Here is a 26,547-nt window from a genome sequence, read left to right on the forward strand (position 1 = left end):
ATTTTAAGCACCTTAGGTGTTTTGAAATGTGAATTAGCCCTTTCTAGCTATGAAACCAATAGTTTTCAAAATTGAATTTGCTTGTCATTTTCTAATTTTGGTTTGTTTTTGATTTTTAGTCCTTGGGCATAGAACACTGTTCTGTATTTTTAGATAACTTCAGAGTTTAGGATGTTTATGAAGCAAATATGATAGCCTAACTTAAAAAGCAGAGCAACCTGAGCAACATGGTTCTTTAATAGGCTATTTCAATACATCTTTTTCAGAAAATAATAGATCTAGAAGTCAAAAAGTAATAAAAGATTATAGATGATATTAATAATTCATTACATTATATAATTTAATAATTATTCATAATTTAATCATTAAATTATCACATTTCAAAATTGCATTTTGCAAATAAGGAATATTCATCCTTTTGTAAATATTATGCAAAAGTTGGTTTATGTACATGGCCACAAAGAAAATCTTTAAAAATTAAAAAGTTGTGAAAATTATACAGTTAATGTTCCTTGATCACAAATTAAATTACAAATGAATAGTGAAAAGTCACTAAAAAATATTCAGTATTTAGAAATTAAATTCTGAAATAAGCCCTGGGTGGAAAACTGAGTTAAAAAAAACCATTGTGGAGATATTGAAATGAATAACTTTTTATCTATGAGATAGAGCTAAAGTTATACTCATAGGAAAATATGTACCCTTCATTGCCCTTATTTTTTCAAGAAGACTTAAAATAAATGCAACCAAGTTTTTTATTTGTAAAGATCAGTAATGGATAAACTCATTAGTAAAGAAAAAAATGAGAGAGCAAAATATACAAGATTAAAAAAGAGAAAAGATACATAATAACCACAACTATGGAAGAGATTTGAGGGGTTTTAAGAAAACAGTACGTGAACCTATAACAGTAAATATGAACATCTAGAGTAGAGGTCAATAAACTTTTTTATGTAAAGGGTCAGATAGTAAATATTTTCGGCTTTGTAGGCCACTAGAATATTATACAGACATTTATATAACAAGAGAGAAGTTTCCACAATTTTTTATTGGTAAAATTCAAAATAATTGTACAGTTTTTTGTTTTTTTAATGAAAGACTGCTAATAAGAAGAATGGAAATTTTTCACTTGGGACAATATCTCACTTAATTGGAGTTAAAAGTTAACCATTCCTCTCATATCAGTTCTAAATGTTCATCTGTAAAAGCTAGTCTTAGCTCACAAGCCATACAAAACAGGTGGTGGAACGGATTTATCCCAGGGGCTTGTGGTTTGCCTACCCCTTATGTAGAGGAAAAAGCCCACTATTTACTACTGTTATTTGATATGAATTGAAAGTTCTAACTGTGATGTGAGATAAGAGTAATATAATAATTGGTATAAAGGGAAGATAACATTATTTGTTGGTAATGTGATTGTATACCTATTGACCCAAATAACTCAAAAAAGACTAAAATCTCTAATAAAATTAATTAGAATTTTGTTAGGGTGGCTGGATACAAGAAAACGTGAAAATTAGTATGCAGGCTCTATCTTAGTAATAATGCTAAAAATTGAAATGAAAAAAAATTTTATTCACAGTAGTGGCCAAACACTATAAAATAGTTAATAAATTTAAAAGGAGAAACCTATTTAAAGAAAACAAACTTTATAATAATATTTGTATTAGTTTCTTAGGGCTGCTATGACAAAGTATCACAAACTCATTGGCTTAGAGCAACAGAAATTTGTGCCACAGTTCTGGAGGCAAGAAGTCAGAAATCATGGTGTGGACAGGGCCCTGCTCCCTCCAAAACCTGCAGGGGAATCCTTTGCCTCCTTCTAGGTTTTGCTGACAGTCTGCATAGCTCCAATGTGCCTTTGTGGTTGCTTGTGTTCTCCATGTATGTCATTGTGTCTTCACGTGATGACCATTTTAGGAGGACACCAGACACACTGCATGAAGAGCCCATTCTCTCCAGTATGACCTGTTCTTAATTAATGACATCTGCAACAATCCTGCTTCCAAATAAAGTCATATTATGAGGTATTAGGGGCTGGGACTTAAATATTTTCATGGGGGACACAAGTCAGCCCTTAACAATATTGAAGAACATAAAATTAAGACCTGAACAGATAGAAATATATACCCATGTTCTTTGTTTTGCATACTTGGTATTATAAAAATGTCACTTCCAAGTATGAAGCCTATTAGTTTTATTTACATGTGTGTTTGTGTGTTGGAGGGTGGGGGTTGGTATCATTGTTAACTGGGTAATTTTAAAGTTTATAGAGAAAAATAGATACCAGAGCCACAACAACATGGATGGTAGAAATATTCTATATCTTAACTGGGGTTGCTTTACAAGAGTACATGTATTTTTCAAAAGCATAAAACTCTACACCTGATATTTTTTTATTTACTATATGTAAATTGTATATTACTGAAAAGATATAATAAATACCAGAAAATAACAAAACAAAGACAATTATAATTCAGAATTCCTGGCTGGGTCTGGGGGTGAGGGGCTTGACTGTTCCTGTGCTAATACCATAGAGTTTTTTGTTTGTTTATTTCTTTTAAGGGAATTCCTTTTATTTATTTATTTATTTATTTATTTTTGGCTGTGTTGGCTCTTCGTTTCTGTGCGAGGGCTTTCTCTAGAGTTGCGGCAAGCGGGGGCCACTCTTCATTGCGGTGCGCAGGCCTCTCTTGTTGTGGAGCACAGGCTCCAGACGCACAGGCTCAGTAGTTGTGGCTAACGGGCCTAGTTGCTCCGCGGCATGTGGGATCTTCCCAGAGCAGGGCTTGAACCCGTGTCCCCTGCATTGGCAGGCAGATTCTCAACCATTGCGCCACCAGGGAAGCCCACCATAGTGTTTTGATAACTGAATATTTACAGATTGCTGTCAAGTCAGCATAGCTAAGACAGTATGAAATTGGCATAGGAATTGACAGATCAGAAAAACAGACTAATGAGTCTAGAAATTAGTAAGAATATATGAGAATTTGCCACCTGAATAACATAAGCGAATTATTTCATTAAAGGCTTATTAATAAATAAAGGCTTATTAATAAATAAATAAAGGATCATTTCACTATTTTCATTAAATTTATTTCATAAATTCATTTAAATGGGAAAATTTAGTATATAGTGTTAGAGGATTTGACTGCATACTGGGAGCTAAATAAAGTTGCTATCTTATATCATATTCAGAAATAAATAATAAATCAATTCAGGATTTAAATGTTAAAATGAATTGTAGTAGAAAATCTTGAAGATTATTTGTATAATCCAGTGATTGAAGGTAATTTTTCAAAGATGGTAGAGAAATCAAACAGTAAAAGAAAGATGATCTATTTGACCACATGATAATTGTTTTGTGTGTCCTTATTAATGTCAGATTGTGAACTGGGAGAAAATATTTGTAACATATAAGACAGATAAAGTGTTTCTGTCCAAACTACACAGAACTTTTAGGAATTCATGAACAGAAGTCAATTGAAAAAACAGGCAAAAAACAGGAAATAGTGAAAACAGAAGATGGAAAACATAGTTAGAACACTGACATAAATCGCCGCAATGTTTATTTGGATCCACCTCCTAGAGTAATGAAAATAAAAGCAAAAATAAACAAATGGGACCTAATCAAACTTATGAGTTTTTAACAGCAAAGGAAACCATAAACAAAATGAAAAGACAGCCCACAGAATGGGAGAAAATGTTTGCAAACTATGTGACTGACAGGGATTAATCTCCAAAGTACACAAACAGCTCAAGCAGCTCAATATCAAAAAAACAACCCAGAACATCTAAATAGACATTTCTCCAAAGAAGACATACAGATGACCATAAAGCACATGAAAAGCTGCTCAACATCACTAATTATTAGAGAAATGCAAATCAGAACTACAGTGAGGTATCACCTCACACTGGTCAGAATGGCCATCATCAAAAAGTCTCCAAACAGTAAATGCTGGCGAGGGTGTGGAGAAAAGGGAACCCTCCTACAGTGTTGGTGGGAATGTAAATTGGTTCAGCCACTGTGGAGAATAGTATGTAGGTTCCTCAGAAAACTAAAAATAGAGCTGCTACCATATGATCCAGCAATCCCACTCCTGGGCATGTATTCAGAGAAAACCATAATTCGAAAAATACATGCACCCCAATATTCATTGCAGCACTATATAATAGCCAAGACATGGAAGCAACCTAAATGTCCATCAACAGATGAATGGATAAAGATGATGTGGTATTTATATATACAATGGAATGTCACTCAGCCATAAAAAAGAATGAAATAATGCCATTTGCAGCAACATGGTTGGACCTAGAGATTATCATACTAAGTGAAGTAAGTCAGATATCATATGATATCACTTATATGTGGAATCTAAAAAAAAATGATACAAAGGAACTTCTTCACAAAACAGAAACAGACTCACAGACATAGAAAACAAACATTCGGTTACCAAAGGGGAAAGGTGGTGGGGAGGGATATATTAGGAGTTTGGGATTAACATATACACACTACTATTGTATATATAAAAGGTAATCCACAAGGACCTATTGTATAGCACAGGGAACTCTACTCAATATTCTGTAATAACCTCTATGGGAGAAAAATCTGAAAAAGAATATAGATATATGTATATGTATAACTGCATCATTTTGCTGTATACCTGAAACTAACACAACATTGTGAATCAACTATAATCCAATATAAAATAAAATTTTTTTTAAATAAAGTAAAAAAAAAAAACAGAAGAGGAGATCCAAATGTCCAGTGAACATTTGAAAACGTCTTCAACCTTAGCAGCAGTTAAACAAAAGCAAATTAAAGAATAATGTGTCTTTTTCACAAATATAATTTGAAAGTTAAAACCTAATGCTCAAAAATGGGTTCTCTAATGCATTGCTGAAGAGATTTTTAAAAATTATATCTACTTAAATACTGTACATAATGTAAAGTCATAAAAATTAATAATCATGTTTGTGAAGATACTCATGCTTAATCTGCTTTATAGTTTTATGCAGAGTTCAAGGAATTTATATAGGAAAGGCTAAAAATATCATTTCCTTTATGTCTTTGAGCAGAAAGTTGAAAAAGATAAATAGGTGACTCAATTTCTTTGAAATAAGATGGTGTATGAAGTCATTTTAAAATATGTGACGTACTTTTCAATTTACGATTTAATAAATACTTTTTCTCCAATTGATGTAACTTGTATATTTTTAGATGTTACTTAATATTCTCTCCATCACTTTTTAAAGGTTCTTGCATTAGTCTTTGTACGCAAACTCATGGATCTGTGTTTCACAAAAAGAGAGCTTAGTTGGCTTGATGATCTCATGCCAGAAAGTAAGAAAAAGAAAGAAGACGACAAAAAGAAAAAAGAGAAAGAGGTAAAAAAAGAATTTTAAATATACACTATTCACTTATTGTTTAATATTTTGTACCAAGTAGCAAGCACTTATTATAGTCACTTTGATAAAATTAACTCCTTCAGTCCTCCTAAGAACCTTATGATTATAAAGTGTCACTTTGATGAAATCAACTCCTTCAGTCCTCCTAAGAACCTTATGATTATAAAGTGTAGGTACTTTTATTTATCCCCAGTTTACAAATGAGGAAACAGAGAGAGAGAGAGAGGTTAGTAGGTAGTTTGTCCTAAACACAGGCTCTTACCCATTTTACCAACTTGCCTTTAGCCCTTACACAAAAATACTTGAAAAAAAAATTACATATCATGTGTATACTAAATCAACAGAAGAATTTACCAGTATTAAAACATAGGTAACACAAAATAATTCTGCATCATAGTCTTCCATCTAATATAACCTTAAATGTACATAAGTACATTTTAGCATACATTTTAATTTTAACAGCATTTTAATAATCTGGCATATATTAGGTTGGCCAAAAAGTTTGTTTGGGTTTTTCCGTAACATCTTATGGAAATGAACGTTTTGGCCAACCCAGTGTAAGGACAAAAAGGACTTTAAGTAAATATCTTTTTACAGAAAGTACAGTAAAACTTTAGTTTTTATATTCAATATTATGTACCCTTAGTTGATTTGTATACTGAGATTTACATGAATACTCTTTTCTGAATTTGATTTTTTTTACATAACCAGCTCAATACTATAACCTAGTAAGAAGGACAGATAAACACTTGAGTATGTAGCATAGGTGATATTGTTGATTTTAATGCCTCACTTAATTTTCCCATTCAGAATATTGTTTGAAAATCAAAGATAAGATGATATACATTTTTTAAAGTTGTGGTCCTATTTAAATAGATCTCAAAATTGCTGGGTTTTTTTTTCTAATTTTTGAGGGAAATCAGCATAATTTATAACATATTGCATAGTATTTATGGAAAAGCATTTATTAAAGTTTTGCAGACGAATGCGTTTAGGGCTTGTTGGCATTTTTTCATGGTTTCGATTGATTTTTCAGTGCTGATTTATGGCAGAATTGTTGTGTATTTACTTTTCAACAAAAATTTTGCCTTTTTAATTAGGACATTAATTAAAACATTTGAATTGAGTCTCCAAAATTTTTAAGAGCTTTGTTTCCTTCAAAGCTATATATGTATGTAAATGTTTATGAACTTGATGATTTTTCAAATAGGATATAATCTATTTATAAAATACTTAGGTAAAATTGCTTGCTTATTCCTGTATCGGGGAGAATAAGGTTATTTGCATATCACAAAACAAAAATAAAGCTGGCTTAAACACAAGAGCTTATTTTCTCCTATAAAAGGAATCTTGAAAGTAAGTGATCTGGTGTGATGGCTCCACAAAGTTATCAGGAACTCTGCTGCTTTTCTCCCAGCTCAGCGTAGACTTTCCATCCTCAGAATCCCCTGATGGGTCAGAAGAGTTGCTGAATTTGAGCTGTCATGTCAGCATCAGAGACAGCAGGAGGTAGACTGTGGGCAGCTCCACCCTGCCATCCAGAAATGGCATCCAGGAATTTCCACTGGCACCACACTGAGTTGCAAGGAGTGCTGGGAAATTTAGTTTAGTTTTTATTTTTGTATCTTTTATTATTTTTGTTAAAACTGGGTGCATCGCCACCCCCAAGTAGTGGGATTTCTATCAGTAAGACAGAGGAGAGAATGCTCTTTCTGTCTTTCCTGTACTGCCCACCTTCCCCATTACAATTGTGTCATGATTTTGTCTGTTTCTTAAGTAAGGTGTTCTCAACTTGGGTGACTTTCTGATGGTCAAAAAGGGGCTGCTACTGGCATCTAGTGGCCTGCTGAACATCCTGCATACACAGGACTGCCTCCCAGACAAAGAATTGTTTGGCTCTAAATGTCAGTATTGCTGAGATTGAGAAACCCTGCCTTACCCCAGTGAGGTTTTGCTTATATTATAATGAGAGTTATGAGGTTTCACAAAATTTTGTCGCTCATTGTATGCCTTTGTAATAATTGATAATAAAATTTATGTAGCTAAATTGATATTTAAACAGTATCAGTGATTAACTTATAGAGGTGAAAGTTACAACCTCTTAAAATTAATCTTTACAAGTGGTTGTTTTCATCTTGTGCTACAAGTATGTGTTCATGGTAAAATTTTCAGTCATGGCAGATTAAATAATATTGTCAGTTTGGTTTTCTGATTCTTTAAGATACTAACATATTAATTGGTCCTCCTGGAAATATTCTGGGAAAAGTAATCTCTTCATGTATGTACTTTAAAGGAAGCTGAGAGAATGCTTCAAGCTGGTGAAGATACTGTGCATCTTCCATTTGAAGGGGGAAGCCTCTTGCAGATTCCAGTTAAGGCACTAAAATACAGGTGAGATGCAGCTTCATCCTTTAAAATGTGCTTCATTTACATGTCAGATGCATGAATAAGCCATGCAATGTTTCTTTAAAGTCGTGTTACCTGTTTTTTAAAAGATGACAAACACTGCATCTGACATGTGGGCTAAAGGAGGGCTTCCTGCAGGTGGAAAAGAAAGTCACTGGCTCATCCCCCTTCTCGCTTGCAGGAAGGAGTGAAGGAGACCTTGGCATCCATGCCAAGCAGAGATTGTCTTGTCGTTCATCACTCCTTCTGTTTCAGTGAAGTTTAAAATCAGTCTTAGAATATTCCCATTCTCGCAGTAGTACACCTTCTTTTTTCTGCCTTTCATTATGTCTGGGGTTGGTGTATGCTGGAAAATAAACATTTGTAATCCATTTTTTGATAACCTGTGACAATGTGACTATGTTTAGAGGCCCTAGAACTCTCCTGCTGTTTCCAAAGGTGTGATTTGACCATTGACAGTGAGGGCTCATACTAGGGAAAAATTAATGTTTCATATATAGTTTATCACGTATGATTTTGGCAATTTATATTTGAAACTAAATATAGAGGTTGGGAAATGTAAGCTTTTTTGTAGATTAAAAACCTCTATTTATGTACACATCTGATTCTTCTACACATTTATTCTATTTATGACTGGCCATTTATAGAAGAAAAATCAGTTTTAGAATATATATAGGTTCCTTCCATGACCAGTTAATGGAAAATGTTTGTTGATATTTAATTATCTTGCTTCAACCTTTTTTCATTTTTAAACTTATCTTTATAGTTTTTATAAGGGCACATTTGGACTTGTACATGTTGATTAGTTTTGATAAATGAATTCACAAGTAATTTTTCTCTAATACTTCTTGTCACTGGTATTATTAATTTTTATCATTGGTATTATTCTTTGTCACCTTTATCATTGGTATTATTCTGTCACCTTTCATGATTTTCCTTCAAATTGTATATACCTAAAATTAAATACCAAGTAAAGACATTTTGATATACCCAAATAGAGTGCTCTGCTTCTCTAGATTCTGTAAATGTTTGTTAAATGAATTAATGTATTGACTTTGTTGCTAAAGAGTATAGGACCTGCTGTGATAGTTACTGGTGACTCACCAGTTTGCTGAGATTGTTTGCCACTTAATTTCTGCAGGTCCTGTATTATCTCTTCCTCACTGTGATTACACATGGATCTTGACAAATTTAAATGGAGCCCATGCTTACACTGTCTAATATTTAACAAAAAGAATGGGTATATGTATATTTACTTCTGTCTTTTAAATGATGACGTGAACCATGATTAATGTCATTTGGATTAAAACTTGAACATCCAGAATGCCAGGAACTGGCTGACCTGTTTATTTGCCAGAACTTAAAATCTGAAGTAGCTTTGGATTACTTGCCATGAAAATGGAGTGAGATAACCTATGAAAGCATCTGGAAACTGTAAAGTCCTATCAAATATGAAAATAATTTATTTAATGTAGACAAAATTTTTCCCATCTAGTTTTATTTTGGGGAAAAACAAATGTATACTTTCTTCAAAAAAGGTCTCAATTTCTACTAACGGGAAAGTTCTTGCTTAGAGTAGATCATTTAGAAGCTAGAAAGTGCTTCAAGAACTTCTCTCTTCAGTTATTTGAAGTTGGCAACTAAGCAAAAAAACGTTTTCTTGGGGTAGACAGGGTTTCAAGTTGGATGGCTCTGCCATGATGAATTTGGGTGTCCAAATTTGTGCACTTTTAAAAACTTCACTTGGTGAAGCAGCCATTCCTAGAGAGTCTCCAGTGGCCGTGTCACTCTTTACTGCAGTCTTACATCGTAAACGACATGCAGATTTAAAGTGTGAACAGATGACTGCTCTTTAGTCATTTATAACCTGGCTGCCAGTACATTGTTAATTGAACATCTCATTTGACATTTGTATTTGTCGCTTGTTTGCATGAAATGTTTTCCTTTTGGTGAAGAAAAAGGACTTGCAAATATATTCCTGTTAACTTCCTGGTACTTCCATGTTACTCCAAACTGACAACCTTGAGCCCAAAATTATTATGGATATCTTCATTATTGGATTTGAGGTCTTGAGGTAATTTTTGCAGTATTTCACAGAGACATGGAATGGTTACATTCGTTTCTTATAACGAAAGGACAGTATTTGGATTTTGATAAATTTTATATAGTAACACCTTCATACTAAAAATATTACTGATACGGTAATACCAGCTAAAAGCAGTACTTATAAACCTTTTTTGTGTGTTATCTGTTGAAGTATTTTAATTTCTAATTTTAAAGTGTACCATTTCCCAGAATTCTTTTTAATGATTTTTAAAAGCTATGAAAAAAAATTTTGTAAATCCTAATTGTAATTTTTCTTTACATACTTTGGATAGTTGTTTGCTGCAATTGAAATTTGTGCAGATTATAAAAGTTTTCTAACTGACTTGAGGCTGTATCACTTTTTATATTTATAAGCACATTAATATATTCCTTTATGTTATTTCAATAGTATACTTATAGCCAAGATGATCACCTTTGGGCATCATTGACAATTTAATTAGTCTCATTGCTAGTTTTGATTATAAAGAAAGATGCAGTTCCCCTTGAGACCTTTATAATAGAACTCCAAAATACTGCTATCTTGCTAGATCTTAGTTTAAGTGCATGACAGAGAGTGTTCTCAGTTTTAAGTTGATGAAAGCAAATATGATATAGATAATAGGAATGACAATATTAATGCTTTTGCAAGTACTGAATACTAACCAGAAAGTGTATTTGTTCTTCAGTGTTGATCCCTCAGTTGTTAACATATCAGATGAAATGGCCAAAACCGCACAGTGGAAGGCACTGTCCATGAATGAGAATGCCAAAGTAACCAGATCTAACACGAGGTAGCTGTAATGATTTATGCATTTCCTAACTATAGCCAACTTTCAGTTTACTTATGGATAGCTATTCAGGAAAACCATGAAATTTAACTCAATTTACATAATTTATATTCTCTTTACTTAACAAAAACCAACCTTTTTTTCTTCCTCTTTTTCTTCCTTCTTCCTTTCATCTATCCATCATTTCACTGTATACTGGAAGCAGATATAGGTGCTGATTGTTTTGTTATTTTTTAAATTTATAGTTGCCTATTTCAAAAAAGAATTGTTTTGTAATAAAAATGAATATATACATATGGAATAAATATATAAAAGATCAGAAACCATATAAAGACAGATAATTACTAGGGATTGAATACTAAAATAGAATACTACCTCAATCATGTTTTCTGATAGTCCAAAAAAAAAAAAGGCTTTCTTTTGTTTTACTTTGTTTCAGCCTACTATTTCTTCTGGTGAGGTAAACATTTTCCTAGAAGATATTTGTAAGAAATTTAATCCATGGGTATAAAGGCCATTCAGTTTTATAATGGACCATGTATTATACAACTGTTTCATAACCCCTTCCTTATATTTCTTGTTATGTAATAACCCTTTTTTCTTTCTTTCCCACTCACTTCAAGACCTAAACCTCAGGAATTCTGGCTTGATAATCATTAGTATGTTGATCCCTTAGGTCTCTGGAGAAATTAGGTATTATCCTGTCAACATAGTCAACAAATATTTTTTTTGGTGTACACTTTGTGCCAGATGCTGTGTTAGGTGTCAGTATATTCTGCTTGGGTGTCAATATTAAAACTTTTCCAGGCAAGCAATCACATAGCTATTTCTGCTTAGTTATTGTCTTTCTAGCAACTGTCTTTTGATGATTGATTAGGTTTTTCTCCAAGATATCTTTCCCTACCTCCTTTTAGAACCTTGCTCCTACTTAATCTCAGTTATCAACTCTTTTGGCTTTTCTTTCATCATTTCTTGAGTTTTAATTCTCTAAGCTAGACTGTTTCCTTCACTTCTATCTTTGATCTCAAAAGTTTTTAAGTTAAACTTTTTGTCATTTTGGATTATTTCATGCAGCCAGAATTTCACTAGATACTCTTTTTACTCTTAGTAATTTTTCACACCTTGTCAGCACCCCTGGCCCAGAATGTTAGTATAGTTAGGATAAATAGAAAGACCTTACAGTAGTATTATTTTGTCTTTTATACTTCTGCCTTTCATTCAGGTTGTCCCTCAATTCAGAATCACATGGGAAGAAAGGGAATGTTTTGTTACATTGTTGAACATAAAAATGTTTGGGTTATCTTCCTTCAGTTTTGTCTGGAGAAGGCAGCAAACCATAGCATGTTTCTATCTTTTGCAAAATTTTCAAAGCCCAGATATTCATGTTACAATTAAATCAGTTGATCAGTTAAATCCATATACATGGAATTATTGTATTTGATATTAACTTGAAAATGTAGAATTGTATTTTGATCTTGTATTTGTGAACCAAATTTGGGGAGATATGATTTGTTACATTTTGCAGGAAATTATTTGATGCTTATTTATATTGACAAAGATTAATTTTTAATGAATTTGTCAGTAAAAAGTCTACAACTGTTCACATGTAAAGTAAAACTATTAAGTCAAGCACAGTCATACACTGACCAATTTTAAAGAGCTCCTCTTCAGTTGTAAGAAAAATGTGAAGTTTAGTGGCAAAAATATCTTTAAAAAACTAAGACTTTTTAATATTTGCCTTTCCAGTTAAGTTTACTGATATGAAAAGAAAGCAGTAAGATAGTAATAGCAAGTTGTATGTTTATGGTATTAATAGTTATCTCAAAAGGCTGTTATGGATATTTACTGTTGGCCATGTTTGAATGTAATATTTAACCATTTCAAAATTATTTATTCTCATTTGTTTTAAATAGCCCTGAAAAACCTGTAAGTGTGAAAATAAGTTTTGAAGATGAACCAACAAAGAAATACATGGATGCTGAAACTTCATTATAGAATTGAACCAAGAGGAATTATTTATAAATATATATACATATATATGTGTATGTATATATAATATTCCATGTCACTATATATAACAATATTGTATGTCATGCCATTTATGCATGACTACAGGGTTTTTTGAAGTAGTGTCTGAAGTTTGTTAGGAGCACCATGGAGACTGTGTATATAATGAAATGGTCTCTTAGAAGTGAGGTACATGATTCTTACTACTCAAATATTTATTTTTCTGTTGGAAAATTTTTTTCTGTTCTACAATAGAAAAATGTGGGGAAATGCATTCAGTCTGCTTTTCTTTAAATCTATTTGTTCATCAGTGGCAGTCCGTACCAACCTTAAGAGATACGTATTTAAATTTTTTCATTGAGTTGCTAGAAATGTTCCCATATTATTTCCTTTCTGCTAGTGCTTTGTGGGTAGAACAGGGCGTCTCTGCCAGTGCTGCAGAACAGATGAGGCCGTATCCTGGCTGCTGTGTGTGTGTTGCATTACATGCATGTCCATCATGTTTCACAGGTGATGGGAACTTTTTTGCTATAGAGGTAGAACAGTGGAAACTTTCTAGATAAGAACTATAATTTTGACCTTTATGTTTTTGAAATTTATTTTAAACTTTAAAACCTCCACATCTAGGTCTCCATTCTAATAGACAAGTATAATTGCAGGTGATTTTATAATTTAACTCCCATACCACTCATTAGTTTATGAATTTTTAAAGCTATAAAATACCAATTTACGATAGTTAAATTTTGTTGCCTTTGTAGAAATTTTTTTCTGAATCCTAGTACTCTATTAGAGCCCCAAATGCCCACTCTATTCTCTGCCTTTGCTGTCCTTTACTTAAAATGTGGTTTAGTTTGTATCAGGTTCAAGTTCTTGATTATTTTTCTATTATAAGTAGTATGATTAGATAATCAGGAGTCAGAATTCTCTTAAGTGGGTTTATGATCAGTATTACTTTATTATGAATTACCTTTCATTTTCTGTTTACGTTGTTCTTTCTGTTTTATAGTTAATATTTAATAGATTACATTTTTAAATATTTTATTTATTTTAATTGATATGATGTTTAAATATTATATAAACATTTGAAAAGGTAACAAATATAGAGTAAATTGTTAATGTAAATAGTTGGTGCTCACTTGCATTTATGGTTTATTATCTGAGAGCAGTTGATAGATTTTACATCTTTGATATAAAGCACTGCCATATTTGTACTTTAAAAGAAATTTAGACCTATTATGTATAGCTCAGATTGATGACATTCTTCCTAGTTTGTGTTTGTATGTTTTATTTAGATTTTGCTTTCTGAGCTGTCTTTTTAACTCTAGCAAATCTTTTTAGTCATCTTTTATATACTTTTACCTCCATATAAAATAAATAAATGCTGTTCTTGTTAAGCCTGTAGGACTGGATGAATGGGGTTGTTAAACTGATTTGGCAAGAGGATGATTTCTAAAAACCAAATGAGTATTGAGAAGCCACTGAAATATCGAAAATAATAACATGAATGTTAGGATGAAAATTTTAATGAAATTCCGATGCTTCCTTTAATCATTTTTAATTAAAGTACAAAAGTATGAAGAATTGATCTTATAGAAGATCATGAGCTATGCCAAAAGCTGACATTTTAGCAATTCTAGCAATCCATTCTAAACTACTTAACTAATAAAATTTCCACATCTAAGACCATGTGATCCGATTCCAGTTAAAATAATGGATTCAACTTCTGCCTCATATGGGAGGTTGGAAATGTAGCTGATTTTCTTTAGAAAATGTAGCTGGCACCATTTGGTACTGCCTACAGAAGAGAGATGCTGTCAGCACTTGATGAGAGAGTATTACCCACGGTGCTTGTTACTGTTTACGAGCTTCCATTGAAGTGATTCCTTTTTATTCATAGCAGCAGAATCATTTCCAAAGACCCCAGTATTTGCTGCTATGATTTTGTAATCTCCCCAGATGAACCTGAACAAGAGGATTTCCTTACACCATTCCCTAGTGTCTGGATGTCACAGGGTTAACAAATGTGCTTTTTTTATGGGAAATAATTTTAAAATTTGAACTGAAATCTACCTGGGATCATAGTGTTTATGTGATTTTATTTATGAATACTAGTTGTCCAGTGCCAGAAAAACCATGACGTGCAAAATGCTTTGCACTCAGTGTTTTTACTATGTTTCTAATTGTTAATAGTTTCTGCTTTCTTTTGACTACTTACAAAATGATCTGATTGACTACTCCATTGAAAAGCAAAGGTAACTCATGTTTAAGTAATAGCTTGTTTTATGTGGTTATGATATTTTTCCACTATTTTTGAAAAATAACAACCATGGATAGCATTCTTTGAAAGACAGTGAAAATGTAATTTACTACATATATTGCTTTTTAAATGTTGCCTTAAACAGGTATAGATGAGCAATAGTAATTGCTATGTACTGATTTACCTCAAGGTGAAAGAGAATTAAACCTGTGCATATTCCATGTATAAAATAAATTCATAAAAACAGCCCTGCACTTTTTCAGATGCCTTGGTTTCCAGGATGGAGCTCAGTGCTACTGAGTACCCTGGCCATAGGGCCACCTCAGGATATTCTTTCCTCCACCTATTTTGTTTATTTATAGACATCTGTTTACAAGGACTGTAATACATCCTCATGTTGACCATCTGAAATTGACTTTCACTTGAATGCTATTTCACTCTAAAATTGACGCTTTTGAGAAACAGTGAACTAATAACTTCCTTATGATAAAAGGATGATGCTATATATTCTCTAATGATATTAGATATACGAAGTGAGGCACACGATCTTTCTAATGGGTGTTGTATATGTGAGTGTGCTTGTGTGAAGTTGTCAATCATAAATCTCTCAAGTCGTTTAAAAAAGCTGTGGCATATCATTGTTCATATTTGCCAAGCATATAAAATGTGTAGGACAGAATTTTTTATGTGCTAACGCATGTATTTATAAAGCAGATTGCTTTACCACTCAAAATTACTTTCGTTTTCTCCATCTAAAATAAATGTTTCTTCCATATACCTAAAGTTTATGTATATATATAATAGCTTTATAACTCTTACCTTTTGCAAAAGCAGGTTCAAAGTTCTGTAAAAAGGAAAATGGTCTCCGAAACAGAGGTATGACACCAGAGCTTGCTCTTTTTAAAGGATTGTATCATGTATATCAGTTCTGTAAATGTGCTCAACAGTGTAACATGTGAATCCTGTTTTAAAGTGCTCAGATTTTGGATGTGTAAGCCATTAATATAACATTGTAATTCAAAAATGTTTAAATTAAATAATTTAATGTTTTAAATTTATTTATGTAGATCACATCATTGTTATCATATGCAGTAGAACTATGTGAACTGTCTTTTGGTTTAGTCCAACAATTATTTATTTTTTTAGAAAGTAAACTTAAGGTGTTTAAGGACATCCAAAATTTAAAATAGTGTTCATACTTCAAAATTTGGCAATTTTAATGTAAAGTTGGTTCTTTTCTAACTTTTCAAAAAGTAATGTGAGTGTCAATAATAGGAAAACATAGTTGGAAATGGAATCATCTAAAGATCATTTTTAAAAATTTAATTAGCATATATTGACTTCTACAGTTGACTTAGAGTAATTGTTAACAGTTGTTTTTTTAATCAGATTTTTGAGTGTTGATTGATTCTTGTGTTGTGGCTTTTCTTTTGTTACTTTCATATTGAGTTGTTTTTTTTTTGTAGGGGGGTTCTCTTCCAATGTTTACTACATTTAAATAAATAGAAATTGAATTTTATTGTTCATTTATACAGTATTTGATAGCTTGGTATAATAACAGTACAGTTCTAATTTTTATGACTTTTATAATTATACAATGATAATATTTTCTTTTATAATAAAATCCAAAGTAAACATTTAAAATGTAGAAGTGATATTTTTCATCTATATGAAGTACAAGTATCTACCAAGTCTATAATGTGAATAATCCTGCTTTTCAAATCTGTTTCATAATATTAGAAGAAAACTATTTTTGGAGATGTTATTGAAGTTGAAAGATCAATAAAAGTCTACTGAATCAGTTGTTGAATATTGTCTTTATTTTGATACTAGAAGAGCTGCATGTCTTTTGCATGAGAACTGATGGGGATGGAGAAAAATAAGTGATTTCTATTTCCTGCCTCCTAATTTTCCTAAGCAGAAGACAGAAAAGAGGAAACAGTGAGAAAAGAAGATGAAACAAAATAGTGTGTTTTTCATAATGATTTTTTGATAGTTAAGAAATACTGAAATTAAAGCCCTTTAAGATAGGCTGGTCCATTATTTTCCCTATTTTAAAACACATCTGTTTAGAATTTTGCAATGGGATATGTAATAAACACACATCACATTACACGATATGTAATGAGCATGTTAATACTGAACTTTCATAGACTCAAGGCTTTTTTGTTTTTAATGGCTAATTTCATTATGAAAGTTTTTTAGTAATAGCTAATGACAGGCCTTGGTTTGTTTTCCATTAGGCACGTATGTAACAATTTCCTCCTGTGTTTTCTGCACTGTAAAGTTTCTGATATCTCACAATGAATTTGTCAATTTATTATTCCCATCAACAGAACTTTGAGATTTTTGTGGGGGTTGGGGACGGGGAGAAGAAGGGAAATAGCGAGTTTCTCACTAGTTTTTGTTTGATCTTGCTCCTTAAGGTATATCGGATCTCTCCAGTATCAGTTCTGTGACCTTTATCTCACTACCTTTATGCTTTTAATGAAAACATTCCTATTGTTTGGAAAACCTTCCTTTCTGTTTCTCTGCTATTCTTGCAAAGCTCAATTTAAGTTCTGCATTTTCTTCAAATTGTGCTCTGTGAGTGCTGTGTTCTGTAAGATCATTCTCCTGCCTCCACTCAAGAGTGTTTCTGTGTTTAAAATGCCCTCTTTTTGTTTTCCGTCCTAGACCAGTGGCCTAGGGTTATTTTAGAAATTTGGGGAATTACATTTTTCTTCTTGTTGATTCTGAATATTTATTTTAATACCTATTTAAGTTAATTTTATTCGTTCCTTATGTTATAGTTACCACGTTACACTCTTTTACTTCTCAAGTATGTAATTTACATTATCTGTGGATTCACCTCAGGATAGTAAAAGGGGTATTCAAAAACACCAGAAGGGGATGTTAGGTCTTACAGATTTAGACCCTACCACATCAGCCATGAGCTTAATGCAGGCGTGACCCCTCTGGGGTCGTGTATATTTCTCACATTACAGAGTACAGTGTGGGCCCTGGGTGGGTGTGGTGCTCCTCTCCTGCAGCCCCGTGTCTCCCATGCCTCATAATCATCTCTGCAACTTTCAGTTACATTCAGGGAAAGCCAAAACATTGGTTTAAGGTTTTAAGAGAGAAGAAGAAAGGTGGGAAGCACATTCAATATTCTGATGAAGAAAAGTTCAGAGTAATTTTGTCTCCTGCATAATATTTCAGATGTCTGTAGAGAATACTTTTTCTACTCAGCATCAGTTTGCCTTCCCCTCTCAACTTTTTGTGTTTTGATTGGTAACATTTCTGAGGGTTTTATGTTCTCTGAAGTATAATTAGTTCTGCTCCATTCACCTGAGTTTGACTTTCATCTCACCTTTCTGTATTTCCAAAATGGTACCTTACTGTTTTAGTTTTAAATGTGTATTTTCAAGTACTCACACCTAAGGGTTGTTATTCCATTAGGCCTACTTTTCATTATTATTCAAAGAGAAACATCAGGGAAGCATTCACTGTATTCATTTTAAATCAGGTTTTGGGAGATTGAATCACCACACTAATTGACATTCCTGTGGGCACTTGGAGCAACATTAAGATGAGATTGATTAGGTCCTAGATTAAATTGTCCAGGGGACAGACAGCATGGTGGTTAAGACTGGGCTCTGGATTGAAATTCTAGGTTCTCCCCTGCCTCCACCAGTGCAAGGGAACCCTCTTGCACTGTTGGCAGGAACCAGCTCTGCCCTTTTGGGCCTCCATGTTACAACTCTAAACTAGGATGAAAAGTAACCAGATGGGGGCTTCCTTGGTGGCACAGTGGATAAGACTCCACCTGCCAATGCAGGGGACACGGGTTTGAGCCCTGGTCCAGGAAGATCCCACCTGCTGCAGAGCAACTAAGCCCGCGAGCCACAACGACTGAGCCTGTGTGCCTCAACTACTGAAGCCCTCATGCCTAGAGCCCGTGCTCTGCCAACAAGAGAAGCCACCACAATAAGAAGCCCGTGCACTACAACGAAGAGTAGACCCCGCTCGCTGCAACTAGAGAAAGCCCGATACAGCAACGAAGACCCAATGCAGCCAAATATAAAATAAATAAAAAATAAGCAGGTGATGTGAAGAGTTAGGTGTAATAACGAGGAAAGAGTTTGGAACAAGTCCCTGGCACAAAATAAGCGCTCAATATTTTTCATTTTTTGAAGCTTCATAATGTAAAGTTGAGTATTTTTTAAAAAATCTTTAATAAAATTTTTTCAATAAAAAGAAGCTTCAGACTTTCACAAATGGTGAAGAGCCTTGCCCAGCGCCACAAAACGAACTAGTGACAGGTGTCCCACACAGCTCACTCGTACTTTCACGCCGGAGTCGCTGAAACTGTCTCCACATTACACGAAAGCTATTCAGCAGGTACCGTTGATCCTTTTCAAACTAAATATCTGCTTTGGAAGATAACTGATTTTTAGTCCATAGCAATTCTTGACATTAAACACCCTAAAATGAAGCTGCTCTCTCTCCTACCCATTTTATTTCAAATGCTGAAGGTTGGCACACCGAGTCCAGAAAAACCGACAGCGTTTAGGAAACCCTGGCTGGCAGGCAGCTCGAGGTCGGGGTGAGGCGGCTGCCGCCGCGAGGCCCTCAAGCCCCACCCGCGCTGCGGCCTGGCCCTGCGCGTCTCCGGTTGCTACCGGAAACCGAGGCCGGCTTCCCCGTCGCCACGGTGTTCGGCGGGCCGCAGCACGGCTACCCCTGATTGGCTGGGGCGCCCTGCCGGTGGAAGAAGAGGTGTAGGCATTGGCTGAGGACGCGCCGGTTTCGTGGCCGGATGGAGGATTGGATTGACGCACCAACGGTGCTGCTGGCAGCTGTGCCCCTGAGGGCAAGGGGACCAGGCGCGGGCTAGGGGAGAAGAGGACGGGGCCCCCATCCAGAGCAGCGTGACAGTAGCAGAGACGATGAGAAGGTCGATTTCGAGCTTGGCCTGAAGGAGGGGCCCTCCCTTGGGCGCGGTGAGTGGGACCGGAGCGGACGTTCCTCTGCCGGCGCGCAGTTTCAGGCAGGGTCTCCAGGGAGATGTCCGCAGGTGCTTGTGGAGCAGTCCGAGGCCTCGGAGTGAGCTCCGTTCGGCAGGAGGCAGTGCAGAGTGCGGGCTGTCGGGCGTGCGGGAGTCACTGTGAGCCTGTCTCATAGCAAATGGGTTGGTGTTGGCGGATGGATGGTGGGAAAGTGCCATCAACCTTGTGTGATGGTCCTTTCAGTTCCATAAGGACTTATTCTTGTTACAGGAAGCCTGAGTGTGTCTCTTCCAATCTGCTCCTACACTCCGGAGGCTTCTTCATAAAACCCTTTATGCGCGTCGCTTCTCTGCCTTCCCCTTATGTTATGATGCTGCTCTGACAGTCCCTCTGCTTCTCTGCTCAACGTGAGTGAGCCTGTTCAGTTCCATGCCTTCAGGCACCACATGTCAGCTGATTACTTGAAAACCTCCACCTCCAGCCTAGGCTGCTCCACTAAGCACCAGACCCCAAAACCCAACTGCGAGTTAACTCCACACGTGCGCAACCCTAAACACCATCTTCCCCATTCCCACAGAGTGCCTCGCCCTTGGATTCCCTGTCTTGGGCACCAAGATACAAAAACCACATCTGGACAATATCTTTGACACTTACTGACTCTTCTGCATTTCCACCGGTTATCAAGACTATACCTTCTTAATAGCTGTCAAATCAATTCCCACCTCACTAAATCCCTTCTCACTACGTTAGAATTTCCACCAGTTTCTTGGTTAAATTCAACACCCATCCACCTTCCCTGATGGCAGTTTGGCCCCATCTAATCCATTTTTCTGACTATTGTTAGACTGATCTTTCTGAAAAAAAAACATATAAGGGCATTTTACTTCCTGCCAAGACTCCCTGTCATCCTCATCCACACTTCTTAGTTAGGCCTTCCATCAGCAGTTCCATCTTTGTTCCCAGAACATGCCACATTCTCCCCTGTGTGTGCTGATGTCACCTGTTGCTCACACTGCCTTCAATGGACTCCACTTTTGCACCTTCCCCAACCCTACTCTCACTCACCAGTCATTCTCTGCATGTTGCCTAATTGCTTTTCTGCTTCCTCCTCTAGACTCTCTCTTTGAACGCAGAGGCCAGGTTTGTCTTCCTCACCATTTGTTGTGCCTATCATAGCACCCTGCAAGTAGCAGGGGCTGAACAAATACTGGATAAATGAATGATTCTTTAAAACAAGAAGTTACTGTTTTTCATAGCATCCAGTAAGGCTTTCACTTATAAAAGATGAATGTTGAATCTCCAGGTTTTACTTTAATTTCAAGATCCTTGGTTTGGAAACTATTTCAATTCACAGTCTATATTTCATGCCATAATCATTTTAATGGTAGCTGTTGTTATACGGCATAAGTTTAAGATGGGAAAGAGCGAGAGTACAGTGCAGTTTGCAAGAGATAAGCTTTGGGTCAGACATGCGTGGGTTTGAATCCTGGCTCCAACATTTTAGCTCTGTGGCCACTTATCTGTGGCTTCGTTATCTGTACAATGGGCTAATAATAACCCCCACCTCATAGGATTATTTTAAAGACTAAATGTGTATAATCCATATCAAATGCACAGTGCGTTATACTTAATAAATTTTCACATGTCTAAAAAATAGAAACATTCACATGGATGTTTGCAGCAGCTTTATTCACAATTGCCAATACCTGCAAACAACCGAGATGTCCTTCAGTGGGTGAATGGATAAATTAGCTGTGGTACATCCAGACAATGGAATTGCTGAAGAGAAATTAACTATCAAGCCATGAAAAGACATGGGGGAACCTTAAGTGCATATTACTAAGAAAAGAAGCCAGTCTGGAAAAGCTATATACTGTATGATTCCAACTACATGACATTCTGGAAAGAGTAAAACTTTGGAGACAGTGAAAAGATCAGTGGTTGTCAGGGGTTAGCGGAGGGTGGGGGAGAAATGAATAGGCAGAGCCCAAGGATTTTTAGGACAGTGAAAATACTCTGTGTGACACTATAATGATGGATACATGTCATTATATGTTTGTCCAAACCTACAGAATGTACAACACCAAGAGTGAACCCTAAGGTAACCTATGGACATTGGGTGATTATGATGTGTCAATGTAGGTTCATGGGGCTTCCCTGGTGGTGCGGTGGTTGGGAGTCCGCCTGCCAATGCAGGGGATGCGTGTTTGGGCCCTGGTCCGTGAGGATCCCACATTCCTCGGAACAGCCAGGCCCATGCGCCACAATTACTGAGACTGCACTCTAGAGCCCGCGAGCCACAGCTGCTGAGCCCGTGTGCCACAACTACTGAAGCCCGCATGCCCAGAGCCCATGCTCTGCAACGGGAGAGGCCACCGCAATGAGAAGCCCGTACACTCCAATGAAGAGTGCCCCCGCTCTCCACAACTAGAGAAAGCCCGCACAGCAGCGAGGACCCAACACAGCCAAAAATAAATAAATAAATGGATAAATTAATTTTTTTTAAAGTAGGTTCATTCTTTTATTTATCTATCTATTTATTTATTTTTGGCTGTGTTGGGTCTTTGTTTCTGTGTGAGGGCTCTCTCTAGTTACAGCGAGCGGGGGCCACTCTCCATCACGGTGCGCGGGCCTCTCACTGTCGCGGCCTTTGTTGTTGAGGAGCACAGGCTCTAGACGCGCAGGCTCAGTAGTTGTGGCTCACGGGCCTAGTTGCTCCGCGGCATGTGGGATCTTCCCAGACCAGGGCGCAAACCCGTGTCCCCTGCATTGGCAGGCAGATTCTCAACCACTGCGCCATCAAGGAGGCTCCTGTAGGTTCATTCTTGGTAATAAATGTACCATTCTGGTAAGTAATTTTGATAATGAGGGAGGCTCTGCAAGTGTAGGGGTAAGGGGTATATGGGAAATCTCTGTACCTTCCTCTCAAATTTGTTGTAAACTTAAAACTGCCCTAAAAAATAGTCTTAAAAAAGAAGTAAAAGAAACACTGAAGGTTGGAGTTGTGAAATTTCTATGGTCAACTCACAAAAGGTAAAAATCAATCTTTTAATTCAGTCAAGTACAATTTCTAGGACATCATCCTGCTACCCAGTGACACTGTACCACTTGATCACAAACTTTGTTCTGATACAGGTAAGAGACTCATTCAGTGACAACTTATTGACTGTCTGATGGATCCAGGATGCTCTGCCAGATAAAGGCGAGGCAGAAGAAAGTGTAACCAGTAAAGTCTCAAGTAAGTGAAAGAAGGGCCTGGAATGTCACTCTGCCTGTCTCAGCCGGTCAGACTTTGAGGTCAGAGTCAGAGTGGACTGAGTGGAGCCCTTGGAGAGGTGGAGAGGATGTAGAAGTTTACTGGGCATCCAGAAGGGAGCATAACCAAGTCCCTGTCCCCTCAGAGCCCAGGATCCCAGGGGTGGTAGGTAGCCCAGAGTCCATAGAATTCAGACTCTCATGCTAGGTGCATGTGTTCAAATTCCAGCTCTGCCACTGCTGGACACAGGGCGTCTGCCAAGTTGCTTCATCTCGGCACTTCAATTTCCTTACATGTACAGTGGAGTTGTTGTGAGTATTACATGAATCAGTAGAGACAAATTTCCTAGAATGATGGTAGGTACATAGGAAGTGCTAGGTACATGTTAGCTGTTTCTATTATGTTTTACCTGAGGGAGAGAAATAAGTTAAGAGATAACAATAAAGCAGGATGGGGGGTGGATAGAAAGTGTCACCTTGGGAACAGGTTATGTGGCTTGGATTTGGAAACGAGTCTTACATTTTTGAGACTTGGTCTTCCACAGGAAAGTGAACTCTATGTGTACTCATATATCCACCTGACATGTGTGATTAAAAGAAAACATGAAAATGAGCACTGAATAAAATAGATGGTTTTTCGTTTGGTAAAATGATTGCTAATTCATATCTGGAAGTCAAACTTCCCTTCATCTCAGCTGAAATCTGCAACAGTCATAATAAAGGTCATGCACTCACGTCCATGAGGGTGGCTCAACTCAGAGCTTATTCAGTCTTGTATTAGGAATAGTTATAGTTGACAGGGAGTCTAGCTTCACAACCCTCAAGAGAGTCAAAGTGAAAAAAATCACAATCAAATGGCACATATCTAGAAGAGAGACTAAAAAACCCTCCTACAAAAACTGAAATAAAAACAAGAAGCAGAATGGATAAAGCACAGCAGCCATAACATTGATCCTGGGCCATCCGGAAAAAGTTACCCAGTATATAGTGTATTTTGCATAAATGACAGGGAATTGTTAATTAATTTGAGAAAAGTATGTCTGAAGTAATATTTGATTATTAAGGTGATAAACATTTACCTAGAAAATTCACTTAGGCAGATAGAGAGCTGGATAAAGGCCACCAATAAGTGAAAGTTAGTATAGCATTCAATTAACAGGGAAGGCCCTGCCTAGCTTTAAATTCCTGCTGTCTGCCACCAGATGTTTAAAGCTCTGTGACTTGGACAAATTACTTAACCTCTATGGGCCTCAGTTCTGTCATCTGTGAAATGGGGACAGTAAAGGTAGTTGCCTTATAGCTTTGTTAGGAGAATTATATTAGTTAACGTATGGAAGCAATTAGAATGGTGCTGGCACAGGGTAAGTCCAATGTAAACATTTGCTTTTATTATTGTTGTTACTGTTACCAGATATGAGATCTTAGCCAAGTTACTGAAGCTCAGCACCATCAGTTCCTTCATCTGTGAGTTGGAGATACAACACAACCATCTCCTAGGGTTGTTTAAGGATTAAACAAATACATGAAAGTGCTTATAATTGTAAACCTGAAATAACATCAGGTGTAACAAATTAAAATGAAGACTGTGACATTAAAAATAAAACTTTCTTTTCATTTTATGTCTAGTATTTGTCATCAGTGAACCAAAGTCAGTGAATATAAGCAAATGACTTAAAATAAGCATGACAAGCTCTTCAAGCTGAAGTAATAGTAATATTACCAATGATAGTGTTTACAACAGGTGTCATAATAACAACTTAACTAGCTACGGACAGTTTTTTGTTTTGTTTGTGCCACACCACATGGCATGTGGGAATCTTAGTTCCCCGACCAGGGATCAAACCTGGGCCCACGGCAGTGGAAGGGCAGAGTCCTAACCACTGGACCACCAGGGAATTCCCCTGGACAGCTTTAAAGGAGTTTCACTTAATTTTATTTAGTTCCAACTACCATCTTATAATGGGGATATAATTATGTCTATTTTTTGGTAAATGAGGAAACTAATAATCAGAGAGGCCCAGGGACTTTCTGAGGTCACTCAGCAGGCAGGTAGAAACCAGGTCTCCTCCATCACTGCTACTCCTTTCACCTGCATCCCAGCTGTGTAATAGGAAGACTTCACAGTCCCAAGCCTGTTAGCTCTCATCAGTGAAGACCACAGCATCCATATAATGTGCGTGTGTATGTGTGCTACACTTGACATAAGTGTGAATACTCATTCCTGTAGGAAATGTTATTGTCCTGTCGTGTATACTTGAGGTAGCCCATACTTAACACAAATATCTTATTTACCGTGTGGCTTCCCTGTGTTTATAAAGAGATTTTTGTCAAACCAACATTCTGTAATAACTAGATACTGGTCAGCTGGGGCAAATGTATCATTTGATGATAGTTTATTTTCATAATCTTTTGTTCTCCATCTATAGACAATGATCCTCCATTTATAGCTGGAGCTTCCCAATCACATTTCTCTTGGTATTTGTTTATTCATTCATTCATTCATTCATTCAGCAATCATTTATTGAATACTTCTTTTGTTATAAACTAGCAATGCTGTGCTGGATGTTGGGGATGAGCAAACTGTCTGTCATCCACATCCCTGACTAGTTTATAGTAAGCTAGAGGAGACATATGCATAGTTATTGAATTATTGCCTGAATCTGCCCCTTTATTAAGAGCTTCAAGGCAGGGAGGTCAGTGAAAATTTCCTTAAAGAATGAATACTTGAGTTGAGATGGATGAGCCTTCCAGGACTTTCTGCACTAATCTGGACCTTGAGTCTAGGAATAAATGTCTCAGGAGTGCAGGAAAAGCAGGCCTGGGGCAGGGACACATGGCCCAGGTCTGAGTGGAGCTGTTGGGGGCAGAGGCCTCATCTCACAGGACACCTCAAGTCCTCCTCACATTTGTTTTTATGCCGAGAGAAATGGAAAGCCCATGAAGGCTCAATTGGTCAGATTTGTACCATAAAAAGGGTGCTTTTGATGCTGTGTGGAGAACAGACTTCTTGTTGTTGGGAGGAGAGAGAAACTGGAAGTTGGGAGTCCATTTAGGAAGTGGTTCCTGTAGTTCAGGTGGGCAATGATGAGGACGAGGGTATTTTCAGTGAGGATGGAGAGAAGTGGGCAGACAGGGACTGTACTGAATAGAAAAATAGCGAGCTAATGAGTAAGGGCCTTAGGAAGAGGAAGGGTCATTTTTTCAAGGTTCATGCCCAAGGGCTCTTCTTGAATTGAAATTATTTGAGGATCTTCTGTTCTATGAGCTGGCCGTAGCTTTGGAGGCCACCATCAGCCCCAGCCCAGCTCATCTGCTCCCTGTCTCCCCAAACCACTCTCAGGATCTGGCC

General features: G+C 36.3%; 2 protein-coding genes across 27 annotated transcripts in view; both read left to right on the forward strand.

The window, feature by feature from the left end:
* Positions 1–16,748, forward strand: part of SLC4A7 (solute carrier family 4 member 7) — a 121,450-nt gene extending 104,702 nt beyond the window's left edge. For 11 of the 17 annotated variants that reach the window (XM_059075232.2, XM_067005859.1, XM_059075234.2 and 8 more), the window contains 4 exons: positions 5,257–5,388; positions 7,703–7,800; positions 10,587–10,691; positions 12,602–16,748. In XM_059075232.2, coding sequence (XP_058931215.1) covers positions 5,257–5,388; positions 7,703–7,800; positions 10,587–10,691; positions 12,602–12,683 — 417 coding nt within the window. In that variant the 3' untranslated portion in view covers positions 12,684–16,748. The remainder of the gene's footprint in view (positions 1–5,256; positions 5,389–7,702; positions 7,801–10,586; positions 10,692–12,601) is intronic. The other 6 variants (XM_059075236.2, XM_059075230.2, XM_067005861.1 and 3 more) reach the window with 1 other exon arrangement.
* A 2,988-nt stretch (positions 16,749–19,736) lies between these two features.
* Positions 19,737–26,547, forward strand: part of NEK10 (NIMA related kinase 10) — a 312,063-nt gene continuing 305,252 nt past the window's right edge. For 4 of the 10 annotated variants that reach the window (XM_067005868.1, XM_067005869.1, XM_067005872.1 and 1 more), the window contains exons 1-2: positions 19,740–19,937; positions 23,079–23,181. The gene's annotated coding sequence lies outside the window, so the exon portion shown is untranslated. Of the gene's footprint in view, positions 19,938–23,078; positions 23,182–23,427; positions 23,511–26,547 lie in introns of all 10 variants that reach the window. The other 6 variants (XM_067005867.1, XM_067005879.1, XM_067005876.1 and 3 more) reach the window with 4 other exon arrangements.

This window comes from Kogia breviceps, chromosome 10 (genome assembly GCF_026419965.1).
Source record: "Kogia breviceps isolate mKogBre1 chromosome 10, mKogBre1 haplotype 1, whole genome shotgun sequence".
NCBI lineage: Eukaryota > Metazoa > Chordata > Mammalia > Artiodactyla > Physeteridae > Kogia > Kogia breviceps.